The 22,025-nt window shown below is 35.3% G+C and overlaps 3 protein-coding genes and 1 pseudogene across 4 annotated transcripts; 1 reads left to right on the top strand and 3 right to left on the bottom strand.

The window, feature by feature from the left end:
• Positions 1–2,489: 2,489 nt before the first annotated feature.
• LOC145571957 (protein-S-isoprenylcysteine O-methyltransferase B pseudogene) lies at positions 2,490–6,289 on the top strand (annotated as a pseudogene). Its single transcript, XR_014096659.1, has 2 exons — positions 2,490–2,678; positions 5,164–6,289. The product of XR_014096659.1 is annotated as a protein-S-isoprenylcysteine O-methyltransferase B pseudogene (transcript).
• Positions 6,290–6,558: 269 nt separating this feature from the next.
• On the bottom strand, positions 6,559–9,926 carry LOC145571956 (ethylene-responsive transcription factor-like protein At4g13040). The gene is made up of 7 exons (XM_081630971.1): positions 9,576–9,926; positions 8,593–8,678; positions 8,360–8,463; positions 8,070–8,199; positions 7,772–7,952; positions 7,008–7,129; positions 6,559–6,898 (listed from the first exon to the last, which is right to left on the bottom strand). The coding sequence occupies exons 2-7, from the start codon at positions 8,633–8,635 to the stop codon at positions 6,783–6,785; spliced, it is 696 nt and encodes a 231-aa protein (XP_081487097.1). The 5' UTR covers positions 8,636–8,678; positions 9,576–9,926; the 3' UTR covers positions 6,559–6,782.
• Positions 9,927–16,350: 6,424 nt separating this feature from the next.
• On the bottom strand, positions 16,351–16,866 carry LOC145570835 (uncharacterized). Its single transcript, XM_081629963.1, has one exon. The coding sequence runs from the start codon at positions 16,864–16,866 to the stop codon at positions 16,351–16,353; it is 516 nt and encodes a 171-aa protein (XP_081486089.1).
• Positions 16,867–17,754: 888 nt separating this feature from the next.
• LOC145570834 (uncharacterized) lies at positions 17,755–18,412 on the bottom strand. Its single transcript, XM_081629962.1, has 2 exons — positions 18,283–18,412; positions 17,755–18,146 (listed from the first exon to the last, which is right to left on the bottom strand). The coding sequence occupies exons 1-2, from the start codon at positions 18,410–18,412 to the stop codon at positions 17,755–17,757; spliced, it is 522 nt and encodes a 173-aa protein (XP_081486088.1).
• Positions 18,413–22,025: the final 3,613 nt, after the last annotated feature.

Below are 22,025 nucleotides of genomic sequence, written 5' to 3'. Positions count from 1 at the left end.
TATAAGTATCGATGTGAAATCTGGTGGGTTAGAGTAGAGCTACGAAAATTGCAATGATATGGTACTCGACTATGAATATTATTCTGGTCTAAATTGAGAAAGGCTTGACATGTTCTGTATTCTTAAAAAGATTGATTTCCATTTTTGAGGAGTATATTTTAACGACTAACCAAGTTGATGATGCTTCTCTTCTTTGTTTGGGTAACAATCAGATAGCATTATCTTCCTCTATTCATGTTACTTGGTTTAATGGCCTTAAAGTCCAATGCTATAACACCCATAATTGACTTCGTTCTCGTGCTCACTTATACCTTTGTGAAATTTTCACGAGGATGACAATGAACCCAGGTAATATAAGCAACTTTCATTTAGTTAGGATAAATTATGGCTGGAATAGAAAGATTAAGTCAAGATTTGTGCTAATACTTGTTAATGGAGAAACATATCTTACATGTCGTAACCAAATTTCTCATTATATGGTGCAAATTCACCTACTACTCTATTTATACTTGTGTAGTTTGTAGAACTCACAATAGACATTCTCCCCCCTCCCTCTCTACTTCATGGCAAGTAATTCTCGATTAAACACTAATGCTATACTCTCTGGAGTATTTTTGTTAAAGAATTTCGTAACTATATACTTCCTCCATTCTTTTTTACTTGACCTGCTTTGACTTTTATACTATTCATCATCCTTCCTTTGATCATCTTTTGTGAATTACAGCCTTACAGGTAAGCAAATACATATTCATGTGGGATCTTGTTAGATTCGTCTCAATAAATACTATCATAATATGTAATTTCTATAATAATTACTTATGGGGGATTAAAATTATTGGTCGTTAAAATTTTTCATTTGCAAGCATGATAAAAAAAACAGGTCAAGTAATAAAGACCGGAGGAAGTATACTCTTGGAGAGGATACCAAACCTTGATAGCATGAGCAGCCAATGAATTTGACGAGACTCAAAATTAGTGTTGGCCGTGTCTTTGACATGATATGACAACACAAAACAAATTCAACTCATAGTTACTTAGAGAAATCTGAACTAGGTATGAGGATGAATGTAAGGGCCTGTTTTGATTGGCTGAACTGAAGTGAACTGAACTGAACTTATTGGAGCTGAACTGAATTGAATATTTTATGAGAGAAGAAAATTAAAATATGAACTGAACTAAACTTATTGGAGCTGAACTGAATTGAATATTTTATGAGAGAAGGAAATTAAAATATGAACTGAACTAAACTTATTGGAGCTGAACTGAACTAGACTGAACTACAAAAAAGCTGAAGAGAACAGACCCTAAATCAAACTAACCTGATCAAATTATATAATTGTCATTTAATGCATTTTTATGTACTTTTTGATGTATGATTAAACTATTCGAAACTGATATAGAACCGTACTCGAACCGAACTTGTTTACCGGATTTGCTAGCTCGAGCTGTAAGTTCTCGTCACTATGCATGTCACACAATTGCAGAAATCTCGGCATCTATAGGAGATTGAAATTTACTACATATCGTAACGAGAGCTCAAATAATATATGTATGGTTAGTTAGAATCAACTAGGTCACTACCATTATGAAAATTTCTAAACCCAAAAAGGAGAAACAACTTGTGTTTTGGACAAAAAAATAACACTTATATTTCGAGTATCAACCAACAATATATTGGCAATAACCATTGGCCTTTAATTTCTTGACATAATTCCACTTTGATTTCAATAATAACTATTTGGTGCTTGAGAGTAGGTTTTTTTTTTTTTTTTTTTTTTTTTTTAATAATTTTTTTGTCCTTTTTCTTTGGGTGTACAGATAGTATAGATAGACATGAGTTCGGCCAGAGAGGCTTGTTGTCACGTGCTGACAGTTTCCCCGATATCCTGGCATAACAAGTTCCATATGAGGCAATCTCCCTATGACTGTGTGCCAAACTGATGCATGTGTTTGTGGTGCAAGTTAGTGTCATTGTATGTAGTTTCTTCTATATTTTAGCTTGTAGTGCTTATAGGGAAGGCTGACCTGGATCATACCTTGGGGAATTAAGCGCCGCACAGGCAATCTACGCTCGCTCCAATAGACATGCCTAAAAATATGTATCGTGTTGATCTTCCATCAAGGGGGTCAATGTACTATATGATTCACGTGTCAATACTCAATTAGGTTGAATTAGTTCGTGTTGTGCCATCAGATCACTCTAAAAAATTACCTTAACATCTTGACAATTACTATTCCTCCCTTTAGTCGTAAATTGTTTCAAATCACTTGTTTCATCCTTCTGGAAGGATTTCACATTCACTCAAGACACTTATTAGTTACACCACTTACACTCACCTTTTTTTTTTTTTGGCAGCTTATTACACTCACTCTAGACACTTAAATAGTTAAATCTACTTTTTTTTTTTTTTTTTTTTCCTTTTCTTTTTCTTTTTTCTCTAATAAAATGTCAAAATATTAAATAGTGAAATCTACTCTCTTTCAAAAAAAAAAAAAAAAAAATCCCTTCTGCTCCGTAATTGTGTCATTTGATTTCGGAGCAAATAAATCAAGACAGAAAAGCCATCTTAGATTCATAGAGGTTTCGGTAATTTACAGGAAGCCCTCAAATTTAAATTTGCAAGGCGAAATCACAAATCTCAGTGTCATTTGCATAGTATATTCAATTGTGCATCCAGGTTTGTTCTCTTGCTTCTCCCTCTTTATCAAGCATTGGATATAAAAATTAGCCTCGCTATTTGGGTTTGGTTTTCGTTATTTGGATATTAGTTTTTTCAGCTAGTTTTACAAGATTCAACCTCTCGGGATTTGCCTTGTTGATTTTGTAGTTGATTTTTGTTTTACAACCTGATTATGATATAGGAATTGTAGAGTAATATTCTGATACTAAATGTGATGTTTAATACTTAAAAAATTCAGTACATCTTTCCTTTATTATTTTTATGTGGGTAATTTGCATTTTTGGATAATTCTTTAGTAAAGCCTAAGACTTGAATTAAAGAAGAAAGTGATTTACCCTTTGGCTTTGTAGTTTATGTTGGTCCTTTTATGGTTGTGGGTGGAGGAGATGGTTCACTTGATCCCATGAGGTAACACTAAGAGTAGAGGTGCATTGTGGAATTTAAGTTCTGTTGCAATTGTTAGATGGGCTCATTTTCGAGCAACGTTGGACATTTCGTGTTATTATTTATTTGTTGATTGCTGTAGCCGAACCTTTTTGTTCTGCAGAAATTGCTGAAAAGGTATTGTTGATGAAACCCTTTGTAACTCATTGACAATGTGAATGGAGTTTCAATTGAAATTCCCCTTCTATTGTTTATAATGGGATAGTTGTGGATATCAATCAATCAATCAATCAAAGCCTTAATCATAGTTGTGGATATGATTAGCTGAAATTTGCAGGCCAATCTTTATATAAGTGGATGTGTGGTTTGATGTTGATGATAAAGGCATGAACTTCGAAACTATTTTTTTAAGGGTGACGTTATCCTAGCATCCTAGATCATTTATACTCCCTATGTCATGATCAGTTGTCACATTGTCCCAATCCCTCGTGATTTAAGATATGGCATAATTTTATAGAAATATCCTTTACATTAGTTGAGTCGCTTCTAACAATTCATTATCATCTAATTTATAAGTTGTGGCCTTTTGGGATATTTGTTGATAAACCAATACCGTATATTAGGAATGGCGAGAACCTTTTCCTAACATCCTCAAATTAGTATCGTAACTACTAAATTCTCAATGGAGTGGGTAGGTTTAATTGCTTAGGTCGAAAGAAGCAAAGCAGCTTATTCCTCTACATGTGCTCTTGGATGGATCTTCCAAGATGTTAAAGTCAATCACCTTAACTCTTGTGTTAAGATCTCTCCAATCCTTAATTTTCAAGGATCTCGACCTCTTTGGTAGCTTGTGTGCACTCGTGTCAAAAACAGTGAATGCGAATGGGTTGGTTTCCAGAAAGGGTGTTACATATTGCCTGAGCTTTAAGTTGATTGATCTGTTTGAGCTGTTAAGAGTTCGCTTATTTGTAGGATATCACAATCTGGGTGTTTTAGGATGGATGCTATCATGTATTGTGATTTTATTTTTAGGTCATATGTTTGAGCTGTTAAGAGTTCGCTTAAATTGAATGAATGGTGAAGCAAATATGTTGCATTCTTATAGAAAATAGGGAAACCAAAGTATTTGCATATATCAAGAAATAGTAATTTCGGGTTTTAGAATATGTATCACAATCTTAAATTCAGGATTTTGCATCATTTGAGTACTATTTGGATTGATAAAAAATGAAGTTCAGGTAATAGAAATATTGATTTTAGGAATAGCTCTCTAATTTCTTCATGCTTCATATGTGCTTTATGGCATATCTTGTTCAGTAAAGTGTTATCACATCACTGAACTGGATTTATGTGTTGCATTTAAAGTTGCGTATCTCTTTCATCTATACTTAGCTACCTTAGTCCATAGTAATATTACTGGTATAAATAATTTTGCACACTGGATACTGATAGTAATTGATTAACCACAGTAACACACCAAATACCCTGTTTTACCCTTCCAAAATGATCTTTAGTGGTGTTGGGATAATCTTGTCATATTAATGCAGGCACAACTATGAAGCCTATTATATTAAACTGAGCAACGTGGCTGATCTGATCAAGTCCCTTAGCTTATGTAAACGAAAGATAGAATTGTAGACATTTGTTATTAGGAGCTTAAGGTAGCGTACATTTAAAAGTGTGAAATTGGAGCTCAGTGAAATTCTATATCCAGGGATTTAAGTATAGGGATTACAATAGCTCTAATGCTTTCACATTACATAATTTCTGTTTAATATTTCTATTTGAAGGTATCAAACTGTGTGAGTGTCTGTTGAATGCCCTTGTATTGTGTTACCTGCGTAATAAAGGCATCATGATTTGAAACAATTTTGCACTTATCAATGTTTTATTTGTTCTGGCATCCATGGGAGGCTGCGCACTTTTCTATCATAAGGTTTCTGCCTTGTGAATTTAGTGTCTTTCCCCGTGGATATAGTTTGCTCTAATTTTGATAGCAATCCCATAGTTATTCCTTCACTGTCTGGATTCCATATAGCATGTCACATTATATTGGACGGCCATGTCTATTCTGACACGTATTTCTCCTCATTGACAGATTTAAAGAAGACGTTAAAGTTAGGGTTCTGTGTTCAGCAAGACATATTGTATATGTTAGCTTGCTTTGTAGGAAGCAAGACATGGATATGTTACACAATACTGCTAGCAGACAGCTAACACAACTGTTTTTAGCAATTTGCTTCTTTCACACTTCTGAATATATTCTCGCCATCACTATTCATGGGAAAAGGAATGTGACCCTCAAGTCTCTTTTAATAAGCAAGCATTACATACTTGCTATGCTTTTCTCACTGCTAGAATACTTGGTCGAATATTTATTCTTTCCTGGGTTAAAGGAGTTTTGTTGGTTAAGCAACTTGGGTATTGTGTTGGTTGTAATAGGTGAAATCATACGTAAAATGGCGATACTGACAGCTGGAAGGTCCTTCACACACCTCATCAAAATACAGCATGAAGAGCATCATAAACTGATAACTCATGGTATCTATCGTATTGTACGCCATCCAGGATATACTGGCTTTCTTATTTGGTCAGTTGGTACTCAAATTATCCTCATTAACCCCATATCTACCATAGCATTTGCCTTAGTAGTTTGGCGTTTCTTTGCTGGACGGATACCGTATGAAGAGAATTATTTGAGGCGCTTTTTCGGAAATAATTATGGACAATATGCACAGAGGGTACCTTCAGGCATACCGTTTGTGAAATAGTCTACAGTGGTTGTTGGCATAACAATCATTCCCGAGCTGATGTGCAGCATGATGACATTTGAGCAGGCTTGACATGCTTCAAGGATGGTAATTGAGCTTTAGACTTGATTCATTTTGGCACCTCCTGTTTGAACTGTTTAAAAGCATGGTCTTACTACTCAAGCCAAGGGTACATTCAGAATGTCACATAAGAGCATGCTGTAAAAACTGATGAAGGTGGCGACGGTAGGATAGATAGTGTAGTTGCATTTGTAATCTGACTCTAGTCATTATTTTTACTCTAGCTGTGTTGATGAAGTACTGTCTTGAAGCTGAAGTTGCATTTGCTGCTGTAAGAACCTTCATATCCAGCTCTTTGTTAACAATTAATACAGTGAGTTAGTGATAACTGAAGCAGAAAGCAGTCTCTGCATCTGTTTGTGTTGGTCTGCTCTTCATCTGTTGTGGTACTAAAATAGATTAATTAAATTTATTTGATATTGGATGGTTAACTGCTTTTTCATAATTGCTAATTCGAGTGAAACAAACTAAAGAACCCATTGCAATTAACACATTCTAATCTACCCCTTGTGTGATCCTTGTTTTCTCTGCAGGTGTTCTCATCTGTTTGCTTTTTGCCCATCACACTCCCCCTTTTGCTCTCCTTTTCCAGGGAGAAAAATGGCACGAAAAAAAAAATGCTGTTAGAGCCAAAAGTTCAACACCTGCTGAAAGCCTGAAATTGTAAGAATATCAATTCTGGATGTACGGAGGTGAGCTAGATACATTTGAATCAACAAAAATGCTAATAAATCTGATGTAAGTCTATCACTGTATAGAATCGCTAATCTAAAGCTATGCATCACTATCTGCTTGGTAGCAGAGGTAAGTTCTATATCGCCTAGAATTACTAAATCGAGAATAGTTTTCGACAAATGCTTAGCCACGAATTCTACAAAAAAAACATTTAGGAGTCTAGAATTGCATCATCAGAGGCTGAGGATGCCTCTGTTCCTTGTTCACCTTCATCAGAGTTTTGCAATAAAGGTGCTGCCTTTCCGGTGACCCGCCCTCTTCTACTTTCTGAAACATTCATTTACACAGGTTATCAGAAACATACAGTATATGACTTCGACTTAGAAAAAGAAAGAACAACCAACTTTAAGCTCCAAATCATATTGAAGATTGTTACTTTTGTTACTTATAGCACTGCGTGTCATTGCCAAAAATTCGGACCACTTCAGCTTTCTAAGTTGTTGCTTCTCTTCTTCTGTGAGTTCGAAATTGGGCTCTCTCCCACACATAAATGCAGCTCTGCACAGATACAAAGATGCCTTAGTCTTTAAAATTGACACTATAAAAGAAATTTCGTTGACACCCCAATTTATAAAGATGTTAGCACGAGTAGTATTTACATGGCAGTTAAGGCAGCATGAAAGATAATGTAAAGATGAGACAACACGCAGATTTAGGAAATAAGCAGCCGTTAATCACCCAACAATTCAAGTGGCAATTAATATATTGTAAGTCGAATACTCAAATGAGGGTATACTTGTAAAAATAAATCATCAAAAATGGAATAAAATGATGTTCATTCTACACATCACAAAATCCATATCTAAAAGACATACTAGTAGTTCTTTTGTACACCAACCATCCCAATCATCCCATTATATACATTGCTTAAGATATCAATACACTTATTACTTGAAAATTAATAAGAGTGCACAACCTTTAGAATTAAACCTATTTTGAGGTGAAGAGATCGAGTAATGAACTATTCGTCATCATCGATACGACAAGTTCGACCTAAACTGAGTGAGCATGTATTTTCATTCATTTCTACTTCAGTATAGATATCAAAATGGAAGTTTGTGGAAACTTTTACACGATATTGTACCGTTTAGAGATCTAAAAAGCCACTTGTTTATATGATTAATATATATATGCACAAACCTGTCATATAAATGGGCAGCTTCTTCTTGTGAGCTAACAGTTCCTAGATGAATTTGTATCTTGTCAACCTTTATTGCTGCTTGCCACTTCTTATTCTTAAAGTAAACCCCTGTCATGGCACATTGTTCTTCACTATGTATTCGCCTTCTGCGGTGCTGCTTTCGTCGTTTCACTTCTATCTCTAGAAATCAGAATGCATTACATACTCATTAGTCACTGCAGCCAGTAGAAAATCACTCTAACTACTCTGTATTCTTCTCAAGTACATGTATCGAATGTTATAGTAATGCAGACAAACCTATAGTAGGTTGAGTATCCAGCTCTTTCAACAAAGTTGAACTGACAATATTTGGTTGAATATGCTGATCTTTGGAAGAGCCGGAATCATTAATTGTTACCGGCTCCATTTCTTCGAATGGATCACTCCCCTGATAAAAAATTGCAACATACATATATTACACACCTTAGCTTGATTGTACTTTACAAGTTCTTTTCCTACTTGTTAGACTATGATCAGATAAGTTCTTTTCCTATTTGTTAGACTATGATCAGACAAACGAGTTTGTTGTATGTCATTGTATAACTTACCTCCTCTGCGCGTAAATTCAGATCATTGAAAGTAATGGGATACACACTGCCAGAGTTTGAGCTGTATGTAGCATTTTCAGAGGCATTTTCGTCTGTGCTGCCGCCTGCAGATGTCACACAATTTAGACTTGGTGTTAGTTGAAAGGCAACACAAATCAACTTATCAATACTTTTCATTGTGAAGTGTACGTGTGTCGAAAATTTGAAACCACATAAGTTCTAGACAATCATACCATTACAAAGTCCCAAGAGCCTGCGCCTTCGTAAGCTCACCATAGTTTCTCCGAGTAAAGTACGGCAATATAAGTGAGAGAATTACCTTCAGCAATATAACAGGAATACACTATTAATTCAGAACATTATCAGAATTCAAGGCACAAAACAACACAGATAGATGCCAAATTCAAAGCCATATTACGGCTTGGAACCTTTACACAAAGAATATGACAGTCAAATGTATAGGACCAGCATGATAGTGCCTTTTCTTTTCATCACATTTCCCCTTTTCCAAACAAATCAGTTAGTTAATCAGCATGATATGTAAACTATAAGAACAATTTTCGGGCGAATTCGAGCTAAAGAATGATTTAACATATGAACCTTTAACAATACAGTATCACAGATGACCAGATTCATAGGGCAGCCAAACGTAAAAACAAGTAAAACATGACCTCATTCATTCTCCCACAAAATAGGCAAAGCTAGTACAATTAGCTACCAAGAAAAGAACTCGAGAATCAGAATTGATGTAAAGTAAATAAACCATCATAATCGAGTCCGAAACGACGAAAACAAGAAGCTTCCTATAGGTTTATTTTTCCATGAACAAAATATTTCCACCTAAACAAGAAAAAAGTGGATTTCAAAGAAAAAGACATAACCCCTTTTTTTTGATTTTATTCTAAGTCTTCCCCAAGTCAAGCTAGGCTAACCTACCACCTTTGTTACAATGAAAAAACAGAGGAATTAATCACAAAATTAATCCCCAAAAACACAATCAAATGCAGAGTAAATGATCAAATTACACATAAACTAAACAATTCGGTAATTACCCATTAAATTAATTAATCTAGTACTACAATAATGAACAAAAAAAATTATATTAGCAAATACTATAGTATATAATCCAAGAATTCTTGACGCAAAATTCAATCACATTAATCATCATATATAATAAGCAAAAATCACATATACAATAAACTAATTTACTCCTTACCAGTCAAAGGATTATTAAGGGTTTGTAGGGTTGTGAAATTTGGGTTGTGTAATTTATTTAGTAATTAAGCGAATTACGAAAAAAAAATGTGGAAGGTGGTAAAAGGTTTATATAGAGAGAAAAAATAAGTTGTTGAGGGTGGATCATGCAATCTACCACCTTCCACCCTCTCTGCTAAAAAAGATTTCTCCTTATCGTCGCGGCATTCGGGTTTATACTCTGTTTAAGGAGAGGCGGACGAGGAAGGTGATTCGGCGGTGATGGTTGATCGAGGAGGCGGAGAGAGAAAGAGGAGGCGCGCGCAAACACACGCACACAAACAATGTGTGAGAAAAGAGTGTGGTGTGGTGTGGTGTGGTGTTGTGTGTTGTGTTGTGGTGGGACTCTTTATTTTTATGGAGAGGTTGATGAATGAGAGAATGAGAAGGTTGAACGTATGTATGTTAGTATGTATGATTCTATAATCCCACAATAAAATAATAATAATAATAATAATAATAATAATAATAATAATAATAAATAGTGTATTTTAAGGTTGATTTTTATCTAAATGACCAATTTTACCCTTTAAAAGGTTATGTAATTACCTATTATGGAAAGATTTGAGGACCAAATTAAAGGGGAGTTTTTGGTATATTGCCATGCAAATTTATTTATTGCCTATATCTTTTGGTATTGTATCATCTTGCTATTGGTTATCTTGTATATTAAAGGACTTACCAAATTTATTATGGGAATATTTAATGGGAAGGATGGGATTCATATTGCACTTTTTGTGTGGTTTCCAAATTTTGACAAGTATCCAAATTATTCAATCATGATCAAGTTCAATTTTCTTTGATGAGAGGCAATATTTTTGGTAGAACGTAGGATACACCTTTTATATATATGGAAAGTAGGTTTTGTGTGATGGTGGATTGGTGGCCTGGTGGGTGTTATTGCTAATACCCCGTATCTGTTTATTTTCAATTCTAAAGAGTAATTTACGCGATAAATTTTCATATAATAACATTTTTTAAAAAGATTATGTGTGCACGTAACACATTTATTAACATAACTACTTCGTATTTACTCACAAGTCGATCACAACTACTATGTATAATATTGAGTATATTGGACATAAAAAATCTTGGAATTATCATACAAACACTCAAAAATTCACCAATACTCCCTTAACTACCCTTCATGTTGTCACAACCTAGGATTAAAATTTGTACGGTGACTAACTGACTATGATATTCAAGGTTAGCTAGCTTTAGCTATCACGCATTACTCATTTGTTTGCACAATTAATATATTAAGTTGTTGGCTAGTGTTGCCTAATGTTCGTATCTTTTAAATCTTTTTGTAATTACTTGTATTCAAACATTTGAACTTATTAACTGTCAACTTAGTTTATATACAGATATAAACAAAGTCTTTAATCATTATTCGAAAGACTTTCAGCGGAACAATTGTCAAAATACTTGCTAACTTCGAGAAAAATGATGCATATCGTATATATATAATAGAGACTAAAATATACATATATAATAGACACATGACTGTTATTGACTGAGACTTCCTCCACATAATAGAAATGCAATTATATATCATATCAACCATAATCTTATTAGTTAAATTTTCTTAATAAGATTTAATATAACCTTAACAAAGTGTTGTTGGCCACCCATTATAGAAACAAATAACATTAACCAATTAAGATAAAGGCATACATTGCAAAACCCCATGAAGAAAGATATAGGACAATGTAGTCATTTTATTAACAAAAGATAAATACAAAGTTTGTCGGAGATAAAATACAATAATATAAGTAATAATGTAACCAATAACATTTATCAATATGTACAATAACCTTTATCCATATAGGTGGGTGGTTACAAACATAAAAATAAAAACATTATTAAAAAAATAAATTAATTAAAATAGGAACATAATATATGAACTTTGAAAGACAATAATAGAAAGGAGCTAAGAAGAGCACGGCCACCGACGGGAATAGATGAATATGATTGGGTGTGTGTTCTGCCATACAAGCGTGTGGAGATAACGCCTCCCACCTCAAACCCAACTCTTTGCCACCTTTGGCCTTATATATTTATTATGACTATTCCTTTAGTTAGCATTGAAATTTCTTACTTATACATATGTCACATTTATTTTGTGCATACCAATTGCATAATGAGGTTATCCGTTTCATTAATATTGCAACACAAGGGTCGGTCAGAATATTCACAAAATTTTTTAATTAGGAAAAAAAAAATTGAGTTAAAAGAGGATTTATAAATATGTTCATATGATTGCAAACATATATAAATAAATAAATAAAATATCAAGAATTGTTAATTAGGGAGATATTGTTATATACACTCGGGTGTATGGTGCATCTAAGGGTTTTGTTTGCTCATCTTAATGATTATTGCTCATTTAATCATTAATTGAGCAAAAAATATCCTTGGTACATGCACCATGAACCTGGTGCATATAACTATTATTGTTGCAAACTTGTAAATTGTAATACATAATTTGTTAAAATTTCTAAAGAGGTAAAAGTTGTAATATTAAAGGAACATAGAAAGTATAAATTATAACATAACTCACTTTGTCACCTTATTGTACTATATGCCCTAACTTTAGAGTGTTTTCAATTTAGCTGTTCCCATTTTATAAAAAAGATTTTCTCATTACTTATCTTAATATTTTTTCTTTCCCGGTTTTTTTTAATTGCATAAAAGTGTTCCATATATAAATAATAGGTGCCTAAAGAATTGTTTAGTTGGCCTTTTACTATCAGTCAACTACTCTTCTTATTCTAAAAAAAAAAAAAGAGTACATGATTTCTTCCTATAATTTTACGTTCTTCTCACTCTTATTATGCCTTTTCTTAGACGTACACTTTCTTTGAAGAGTTGACAAGTGTTTGTGTGTATTTGCAGAAGTAAATGGTATTTGTTTAATTTCTTTGTCAATGGAATTGAAAAATGAAACTAGTGAGAATTGAAGGAGGTGTGAACAAAAGTGAGTCAATGAGGTTAAGAACTAAGATGTGGAAAATGATGAGGCGCATATAGACATTACTATGTTTAGTAATTGGCCTTTTTTGGCTTTTTCTCTTAAGGAATTCATTTTTTTTTTTTTTTTTTTTTTTTTTTTTTGGGTTCAATCGAGTTTTAATTTACTTTGTATGCATGAGTTTAACTCAACATATTTTTAATTAATCTGAAATCAGACGCGTTTTCAATGACTCCGTTTCATTTGTATATTAAACTTGGAATGCCCTCTCCATCATGTCTCCTTGCAACCTACTTTTTTTTTTTTTTTTAATTTTTTATTTGGAATTTAATGTTGAACTTACCTTATCAAAATTTGTTGAATCCTAAATTTATCTTGAATAAGTGGAAAAAAAAAACAAAACTAAACAATGCAAAAACATAGTTGATGAGATAGTTTCCGAAATTTTTCCAATTAGGCTAGGAGGCAATTGAACGATTTTATAAGTTAGCTTCAAATGGGACACAATAGGTGAAGTGGAAAAACTACATTATAGTTAAATACTAGGTTAGAACCCGTGCGATGCACGGTTTATGACTTTATGTAAAACCTATTTTAAATTTGTACATTTTAAAAATAAATCGCTATTATACATTGTAAAACCTATTTTAAATTTATTGCAAATAAAGAGCCGTCAAAGTTGTAAGACTTTGGGGGTAAGAGTTCATACAAACTACTTCCGAATTATCTCTAGTATCCCATCTTGCTACTAAATGGGCTACCAAGTTGCCTACTCTCTTAACATGAGAAATTACAAGAACATCAAATCCATTTGCAAGGCTAACAATATCATCATAAATGAGCCAAAGAGGGGATAAGCCTGTTGAATAGTTCTCAATCTTGTTGACTACCGTGCTTGAGTCTCCTTCCATCCAGATATTCTTGTATCCAAATCTTCGAGCCAACCCCAAACCAAATCTCACAGCAGCTGCCTCGGCCATTTCCACCTCCCATCCCCCATTATACTTCCTAACTGCAGCAAGCAACACTTGCCCCAGCTCATCCCTCACTACTGCACCTAGGCTCGCATGTATGCCATCAACAATGTGAGCATCAACGTTAATTTTGATCAGTCCAGCAGGGGGGCAGCACCACGAGACGCTGAAATGAAGCTTGGAGAAGAATGTTTGGGGAAAACTTTGTGTGCATAAACATTATAGTCAGCCACCAAACGCACAAAACTCGCAGCAACAAAGGTAACATTTAACATGGCATTTTCTTTCACAGCCTTATTCCTATAGAACCATACTGCCCAAGCTATAGCAAGGAGTTTACACAATTTTGATTTTTCAATTTTGTCAACTAGCCATAGCAGTTTAGAAGTGAAAGAAGATGAAGGAGCATCACTCACAACTTGGGCAAATTCAGACTGTTCCCAAGCCTCTTTAGCCATAGAGCATTCAAACAAAACATGCACAATTGACTCTACAGCAGCATTACAGCACATACATACCTCATCGTGTACTATATGGCGGCGAAATAACTCATGTTTCACTGCCATGCTCCCTTTACACGCTTACCACAGGAAATGTTTTAATTTAGGCGGTCCATTAATATGCCGCACAATTTTCCATAGCTCCTTTTCATCATCGCTTAAAGATGCATCAATACTATCCAAGTGACTCAATTTGCCAAACCAATAACCCGATTTTACAGTGTAGTCCCCACTCTTCGATGGCCACCAATAAAGAGTATCTTTTGGCTTCATTTGTGAAATAGGCAGCTGGAGTATAAGCTTGCGGTCATTATCAGAGAACAAAGATTGTAGCACATCCATCCTCCATTCCCCACATTCATCATTAATCAAGTCAGCCACTCTTAAATCTGGATCAAAGTTCGAATCATGTGAAGGAACAGCAGTAGATGGTTTTCCAGGCAGCCAAGAATCAAGCCATACCCGAATGTCAACACCTGTTCCAACCCCGCCACTTTAGGCCATCTAATAGTAAGGATTTTGAGCCCCACAAGCTTCGCCAGGAGTAACGAACTTGGATCATACCCTCTAAAAGCCTCAAGCACCGAACTTTTTTTGAAGTATTTTGCTTTGAGAATCGCGTGGGTGAGTGTGTTAGGCCTCGTATGAAGTCTCCAAATCTGTTTTTCTAGGAGAGCTTGATTGAATATTTTTAAGTCTCGGAAACCCAAGCCTCCCATAGCCTTAGGCCTACATAAAGACTCTCAATTATGCCAATGCATTTTCCGGGTAGACTTCGTAGATCCCCACCAAAACCGAGCAAATAAAGCATGAATCTCATCGATTAGACCCTCCGAAATTTTAAATATGCTCATCATATACGTGGGAATAGCTTGTGCAACCGCCTTGATCATTATTTTTTTCCCGGGTCTTGACAACAATTTTTCTTTCCACCCTTGAAGCTTTATCCAAATTCTCTCTTTTAGCCCTGCAAAAATCACCTTTTTAGATTTACCTATGATGGTAGGTAGACCTAAATATTTCTCATGTCTCTCAACCTCATTAACCCCCAAAACATTCACAATCTCCTGCCTTTGAGTCACATCCACACATTTGCTAAAAACTACATCTGTCTTATCAAGATTGACACTTTGACCGGATGCTCTCTTATATATGCTAATTATATTAGCTATTTTCGAGCATTCTCTCACCGTAGATTTAGCAAATAAAATGCTATCATCAGCAAAGAACAAATGTGAAATTCTAGGAGCACCATAACAAACCCGCAAACCATGAATCATTCTCTCATTAGCTGCCTTTGTGATCAGAGTAGAAAAAGCATCTGCGACAATGAGGAACAAATACGGCGATATGGGATCACCCTGTCTTAACCCTCTAGAAGGGGTTATCGAGCCCGAAATTTTCCCATTAATCTTGAATGCAAAAGACACACTTGACAAGCATTCCATAATTCTTCGGACCCAACTATCGTTAAAACCTATCTTATACATGACCCTCTCCAAAAAAAACCCATTCCACTCTATCATATGCCTTTCTCATGTCAAGCTTTAGAGCCACCAATCCATTTCTACCTTCCCCCTTTCTCTTCATTGCATGGAATATCTCGAAAACCACCAAAGCATTACCGGTAATCAAGCGTTTAGGCACAAAAGCACTTTGATTGACCGAAATGATATTGTCAAGAAACGGTTTCAACTTATTTGCCATGGTTTTCGAAATAATTTTATATAACACATTACAACAACTTATAGGCCTAAATTCCGTTATACTTTTGGGATTTTCACATTTTGGAATTAGAACCACACAAGTTTTGTTAACCACATTTAAATCAATATTTCCATGCCACCAATTTTTCACAAAGCAGATAATGTCATTCCCAACAATATGCCAAAATTTTTGAAAAAATAGAGTGTGCATACCATCAGGGCCTGGAGCTTTATTTGGATGTATTTGGAAGAGAGCTGCTTTAATATCTTCATCCGAAGGGGTAACATTTAGAGCCTCATTCATCTCGTGTGACACCACCTATGTAATGCCCTCCAAAGCTTGCTCAAAATCAGTTGGAGAATCAAAAATAAAAAGGGTTCGAAAGTGCTTTTCAACAATGCTTTTGAGCTCCTCTTTTTTGTTGCGCCATTCCCCATTCTCATCAAGAAGCCCTGTAATGCTATTGAAGCTTCTTCGCTGGCTAGCTTTATGGTGGAAATAAGAAGTGTTCTTATCCCCGTCTCGGATTTCATTTGCTCTTGCCTTTGCGTGCCAGTAGGATTCCTCCATTCTATGCAATTCCTAACGTTCAGTTCCAAGCGACGAACACAACTCAAGCATTGTTGCATCAGGGTAGCTCCCTTGTGCCTCTTTTAGCTTCCCCTCTGTCACCCTAATTTTCTTCTTCAAATCACCAAAGCAGCGGGCTGCCCACATTGATAAATTTTCAGCACACGAAGACAGCCTACTAGTCGCCTGTTCACCTATACTAGCAGCCCAAGAATCAGCTACAACCTTCCCACATTCTTCACTTGACAGCCACATAGCCTCGAATTTAAATTGTTTTCCTTTTCTACCCCTCTCATAGTAATTGTTATCTGACATAATCAACGGAGCATGATCTGATTGATATATCGGTAAATGGCGCACATCACAAGAAGGAAACAGAGAGCACCACCTGACATCACCAAGAAATCTGTCGAGCCTCTCTCGTTTAAAAGTCTCTAGATTCGTACCTCTCATCCAAGTAAAGATGCTTCCTCTATAGCCCAAGTCCTGAAAGCTGCAGTCATCAATAGCATTCCGAAAATCATCCATCATTCTCTCACTTCTTGGAACACCCCATCCTCTTCCCTATGACTCACAATTTCATTAAAATCCCCAAACATGGTACACGGCAAGTCACTACTAGCTTTGATTCTAGTCATAAGGGACCATGTACGATGTTTGTTTTCTGTCTCGAGCCAACCATAAATTCCAACTGCTCTCCAAACCGGGCTATCATCATGATCACAGATGTCAACCGCAACGTGATGAACCGAGTAAGAATTGATCTTCACATTTACATCTCTCCACCATAGGCCAAGACCCCCCGAGTTTCCATTGCTACTAAGACAAATCTCGTTGACAAAACCACATATATTCTGGATTCTCTCTAATATACTAGCATCAATTTTTGTCTCCATTAGGAAGACAATATTTGGCCGCTCTCTCCAACACCAATCACGGAGAGCCTTTTCCGTCCAAGAGTTGCCAAGCCCTCGGACGTTCCAACTAAAAATTTTCATTGCTTTTCGAGGGTGTGGCACGATCCACTACCCTCTACTTGATTTATGCTGTCTCCAGCCATGTTTTGCAAAGAAAATTTAGCTTTTTTCCCATCTACATTATCTCCCCTGACATCTTGTTCCCATATATTCCCCACTTCTAGTTTTCTCTTAGCCCTAACCAACTGGGAATTCTCGGTTTCCATAGGCCTCACAGGGCCCATTGTTGTATTACCCTCCTTTGCTCTTCTCTGTATTTTGGTCCAGTTTTTTGTTTTAGTGGAACTTTTTGTTAAGCAGGGTGTCATCTCAAAAACATGTGGGGCATTGCTCATTGACTTTCCAATTACTATTTCTTCATGACGAACAGTAGCAAGATTATCTTTGGTCAACCACCTCATTCACATCCGTGGAGTTCTCTTTTTGTTGACATTCCCTATCAGGTATGGTCAAGTCGCCCACAGAAAAAGCAGTAGTCAGCCAAGCGCTCATATTGGATATCAATCCATTTAGACGAGGCAGAGCCAGTAGCCAGCCGCATTCCTCTTCTCAAAGGTTTATTAATGTCAACTAGGATCTTTATTCTCAAGAATTCACTCCATCCAATTGGATCAGTATCATCGAACTCCAAAAAACCCCCCAAGAACTCACCAATTTCTTTCATAACAGTTACGTTGCACTTATTAAACGGAAAATCCCTCAAACGAACCCACATAGGTGTATGGGTAAAGCGTACCTCTGAAGGCTGCTCATCCCCATTAACCTCCTTTAGGATCAAAAGTTTATCATCAAAAAACCATGGACAACCATCTAACACTCTCCTCTTATCATCTTCATTAAAAAAATTGGAACACAAACAGATTAGTTTCAACCATTCTAATCGCTATATTGTCACGCAACCTCCAAACATTCATTATGGTCCTTTTCATAGCTTCAATATTGAACGGTTTAATCGTCCATAATTTACCAACTAGCAAAAGATTTAATTGTAACTTTACCTCATCATCGTTATTATTCGAACTGTCCCCACCCACAATAGATTCTTCTTCTTTTGTGAGTTGGAATTTCTCCCATTGTTTGACTAAGTCATCTTCCATACTTGCATAGGATCGATCACAAGGATATCAAGTAGGCAAAGGCAATGATTATGCTGTAGACTGTACAAGAAAACGATCAAAAAACGCACAAAACCCTAGACAAGGACTACGAACCCTAGTCGAGGGACTTTTTTAATATTTGTTGAATCCTAATTGAAAACATTTATCTTGAAATAAGTGGAAAAAAAATAAAAATAAAATAAACAATGCAAAAACATAGTTGATGAGATAGTTTCCGAAATTTTTGCAATTAGGCTAGGAGGCAATTAAACGATTTTATAAGTTAGCTTCAAATGGAACACAATAGGTGAAATGGAAAAACTATATTATAGTTAACTACTCTAGAACAAATTATTATTTTTGGATAAGATATAATTTTAGGTTCTAAGTATCACCCTTACAATTTTAAAACTTTAACTAACTAAATTAATTAGCATTCACTTTACTCGTGAAATAAAAAACACATTATGGGGTGAGAAGTGAAATTTTTTCCATGGAGGCGGATGCACAATGCTCCGTGCATCCGTTTTCTTTTCAAAAAAGCGGAATGAACATTTAGTTGTTCAGTAGAGAACATACAGTTATTTTATAAAGAACATTTAGCTATTTTATAAAGAACATCACATATAGTTGTATTATAATGAACATATAGTTGTTTTATAAAGAACATATAGCTATTTTGTAAAAAAAACATCAAACTTTATATTTTTTATATATATCTAAAGAACATCCGTAATATTAATAAAGAACATGATAATTAGAGGTGATCAACTTCAACCTGGTCTGATCCGGCCCGAAAATAAGACGGGTTTGGGCAAGCCTAAAAATGCATTTTTAGTTAAAAATCTAAACCCGACCTGAAAAAAGCCCGAAAAACCTGCTATATTTTTCGGGTTTGGGCACGAGATATTATATTAAGGCCCGACCCGAGCCGGATTTTTGATCACCTATAATGATAATGTAATGTAATGAACATTTTAATGAACATGAAGATAAAGAACATTATTTAACATTTTATAACATGTTCTTTTCACTTTAACTGAATGTTCTTTACATTTCTATATAATGTTCTTTACAATAATATAACATGTTCTTTTCACTTTAACTAAATGTTTTTTACATTTCTATACAATGTTCTTTCTGCTTTTTTTTTTTAAGGGATGCATCATGCGGATTGTGCATCCGCATGCAGGAACCATACATTGAGTGAGTAGGCTTGAGCAAATTCTTCCCTCTAACATTATAAATTTATAACAACAAAAGGGTTTGGGCTAATTGTTAATAAAGCCCAACTCTTATTAATTAGGCCTAATTAAAAATAACCCGACTAGCTTAACCGACTTCCAAGCTTACGATATAAAAACCACCTCGTCATCTACAAACCGCAAAATTGTCGAATTTTCCAGAAAAAATTCAGAGGAGAGAGAAAATCGCATTTTTAGGGTTTCTGAACATCATCTTTACAAATCAAGCACAATGATTTACGACGTTAACTCTCATCTCTTCCGTTCCTTCCTCAGCCAGAAGGGTGGTGCTGCTGATAAGAGGTACTCTTTTCTCTCTTTTTGATTTTGTTGCTCGATTTTTGGGATTTTTTTTTTTGTTTATGTTAATTATGTGTTAATCTTTGAGAAATGTAGGTTAGAATGTTTTTTGATTGATTGTTATGTTTAAATGTGTGGAAGAATTTGATTGAAATGCTGAAATTAGGGTTTAGTTTTCGCTGTAGAAGGATTTAGGTTTTGTAAGGTGCTATAAATGGTGAGGTTATTGATAGTTCATTGAAATGCTAGCTCGTAATTATTCTGTTGTTTTTCTTGTGTAAATTTTGATTCGAGTAAACTGGGCACCAATGGTTTGCTATAAGAATCACCGTGAACTTTGATAGGATAGGAAATTAGGAGATTGTGTCTTTTTAAGCTGGAAATGTTATTAGGACTTGATGAAAGTGTAGAATTTCGACACGGTCTAGCTGTGTAAATTGACTAATGGTAGACTTGGTGGTGGTCATGCTACTACTAGTGTGAATTCGTCTAACAATGAGATTACATTTTGCTCGTTATCGCGTTCAAATTCGCAAGAAACCAATCATTACTCATATATTGTGAGGAGGAGGCAAGCTGTAATGGTTGTTGGAAATTGTTGAACTTACTGAGTTAAATTAAATTTTGATTTGACTCTATTTTTCTAAGGGTTAGATTAGAAATGGATGCTGCGTAAATTTAAATTCCGCCTTTTCTGTTGTGGGGGTGTGAGAGAGTCTGGGAGACAATAGGAGAAATTTCTGTCTCTATCATCTTCCCTAGATTTTGATCACATTGTTGCCCATAAAGGTATTAAGGTATCCGGCCATACCATTATGCTGAGTTACTTCCACCCTTATACTCAGAATTTCCTTGCTTAAGAATCCCAAGTGCTGTTTTACACTTTAACAATTCTTTATTGACGTGGTCACTTGCCACTATGCCCACGCTTTGTTTAATCGTTTCCTGGCTAGGTATCCAGCTAGCTGTTTGTTAAGATCGTGTAATATGACTAATATCTGAGTTACTTCAGGCATGCATACTTTTGGGCATGATGCTTGAAGCCTGCTTTGTACTATAGAATGTTAAAAGTAATTATACACAGCTGACCTGCTTTGGACATATAAGAGTTGTGTGCTTTTTTGTATTGTTTAGTTACTCGTGTTTAATCAGTATCACTATCGTTTAAAGCAGAAAATGCTTGCTTTCAACTTCAACTCCGAGAAACCTTTTTGTAGTACTGTAATATTGTGTTTTGGTTTGAGGACTTATGAGGCATTTGTAGGTATTGTACTGCTTGTCACTTTCTCAAGTATCCAGTAGTCCTGAAGTTTCTTTTCATGCGTCATGCCTTTGCTTGGGAACTCTATGAGAATATGAGACATTTTTAAAGTTGTATCGTTCTTAAAGGCATGAGGTCTAAGAAGGGTTCAAATGGTTTTTATATCATGTGTTTACCCCTTCACAATTTTTTGCAAAACAGAAACCTGGGTTGGTCTTTGGTGTTGATCAGCATGCTTTAGTGTAATATTTGAGATCTCTTCATGCCCAATTATTCATTAGGAAAAGCCTGATATGTTGTGTGAGATGGAAATAGGTCCAACTCTTTAGGCTGTTCAGTGTAGGTTGACTAGTTTGCACTGTGGTCTGAAAGATGACATCTCAAATGTCTATCAGCCCCTTACTGTTTGCTTGTGCTATTTCCTTTTAGTTGTATGCTGAATCCTGAATGCACCTATTGCACACCAATGGTCTATCTGGTCTTCTACTGGTTGGTTGGGCTAGATTATACTAAGTTAATAATGGCTTCATAGCTGACGGGATAGAATTTAAAGGATGATTTATAATTGGGGCCGGTTGCCTGTTTTACCTTTACCAGTGGAAGACATCTCAGGGGCTGGATATGATTGCATTTGCGAGTTTGTGGCTATGTCTTATATCTTCCTTATATTTGATTAATCATTTGTAACTTAGTATAGAGGGAACCAAAGAGTAGTGATTTTTTGGGATATAGGAGAACTTTGGGGTCATGGATCATTGCTAAATTATATACTCTGTAGTCTTTAGTCTACTTTTGAGTTGACTGTTTT

Source organism: Chenopodium album, chromosome 12 (assembly GCF_948465745.1).
Source record: "Chenopodium album chromosome 12, dcCheAlbu1.1, whole genome shotgun sequence".
Classification (NCBI taxonomy): domain Eukaryota; kingdom Viridiplantae; phylum Streptophyta; class Magnoliopsida; order Caryophyllales; family Amaranthaceae; genus Chenopodium; species Chenopodium album.
Note: the sequence above shows the minus strand (reverse complement) of the source record. Positions and strands in the feature narration are given on the sequence as shown.

Excerpts from the sequence above, each read along its gene's own strand:
- LOC145570834 (XM_081629962.1), bottom strand. The coding sequence starts at position 18,412 with ATGGAAGATGACTTAGTCAAACAATGGGAGAAATTCCAACTCACAAAA. Across the intron at positions 18,147-18,282 it reads ATTAAATCTTTTGCTAGTTG|ATGATAAGAGGAGAGTGTTA; the intron begins GTAAATTATGGA and ends TTTTTAATGAAG.
- LOC145570835 (XM_081629963.1), bottom strand. The coding sequence starts at position 16,866 with ATGGATGATTTTCGGAATGCTATTGATGACTGCAGCTTTCAGGACTTG.
- LOC145571956 (XM_081630971.1), bottom strand. The coding sequence starts at position 8,635 with ATGGTGAGCTTACGAAGGCGCAGGCTCTTGGGACTTTGTAATG. Across the intron at positions 8,464-8,592 it reads GCTCTTGGGACTTTGTAATG|GCGGCAGCACAGACGAAAAT; the intron begins GTATGATTGTCT and ends TGACATCTGCAG. Across the intron at positions 6,899-7,007 it reads CAGTGCTATAAGTAACAAAA|AAAGTAGAAGAGGGCGGGTC; the intron begins GTAACAATCTTC and ends TGAATGTTTCAG.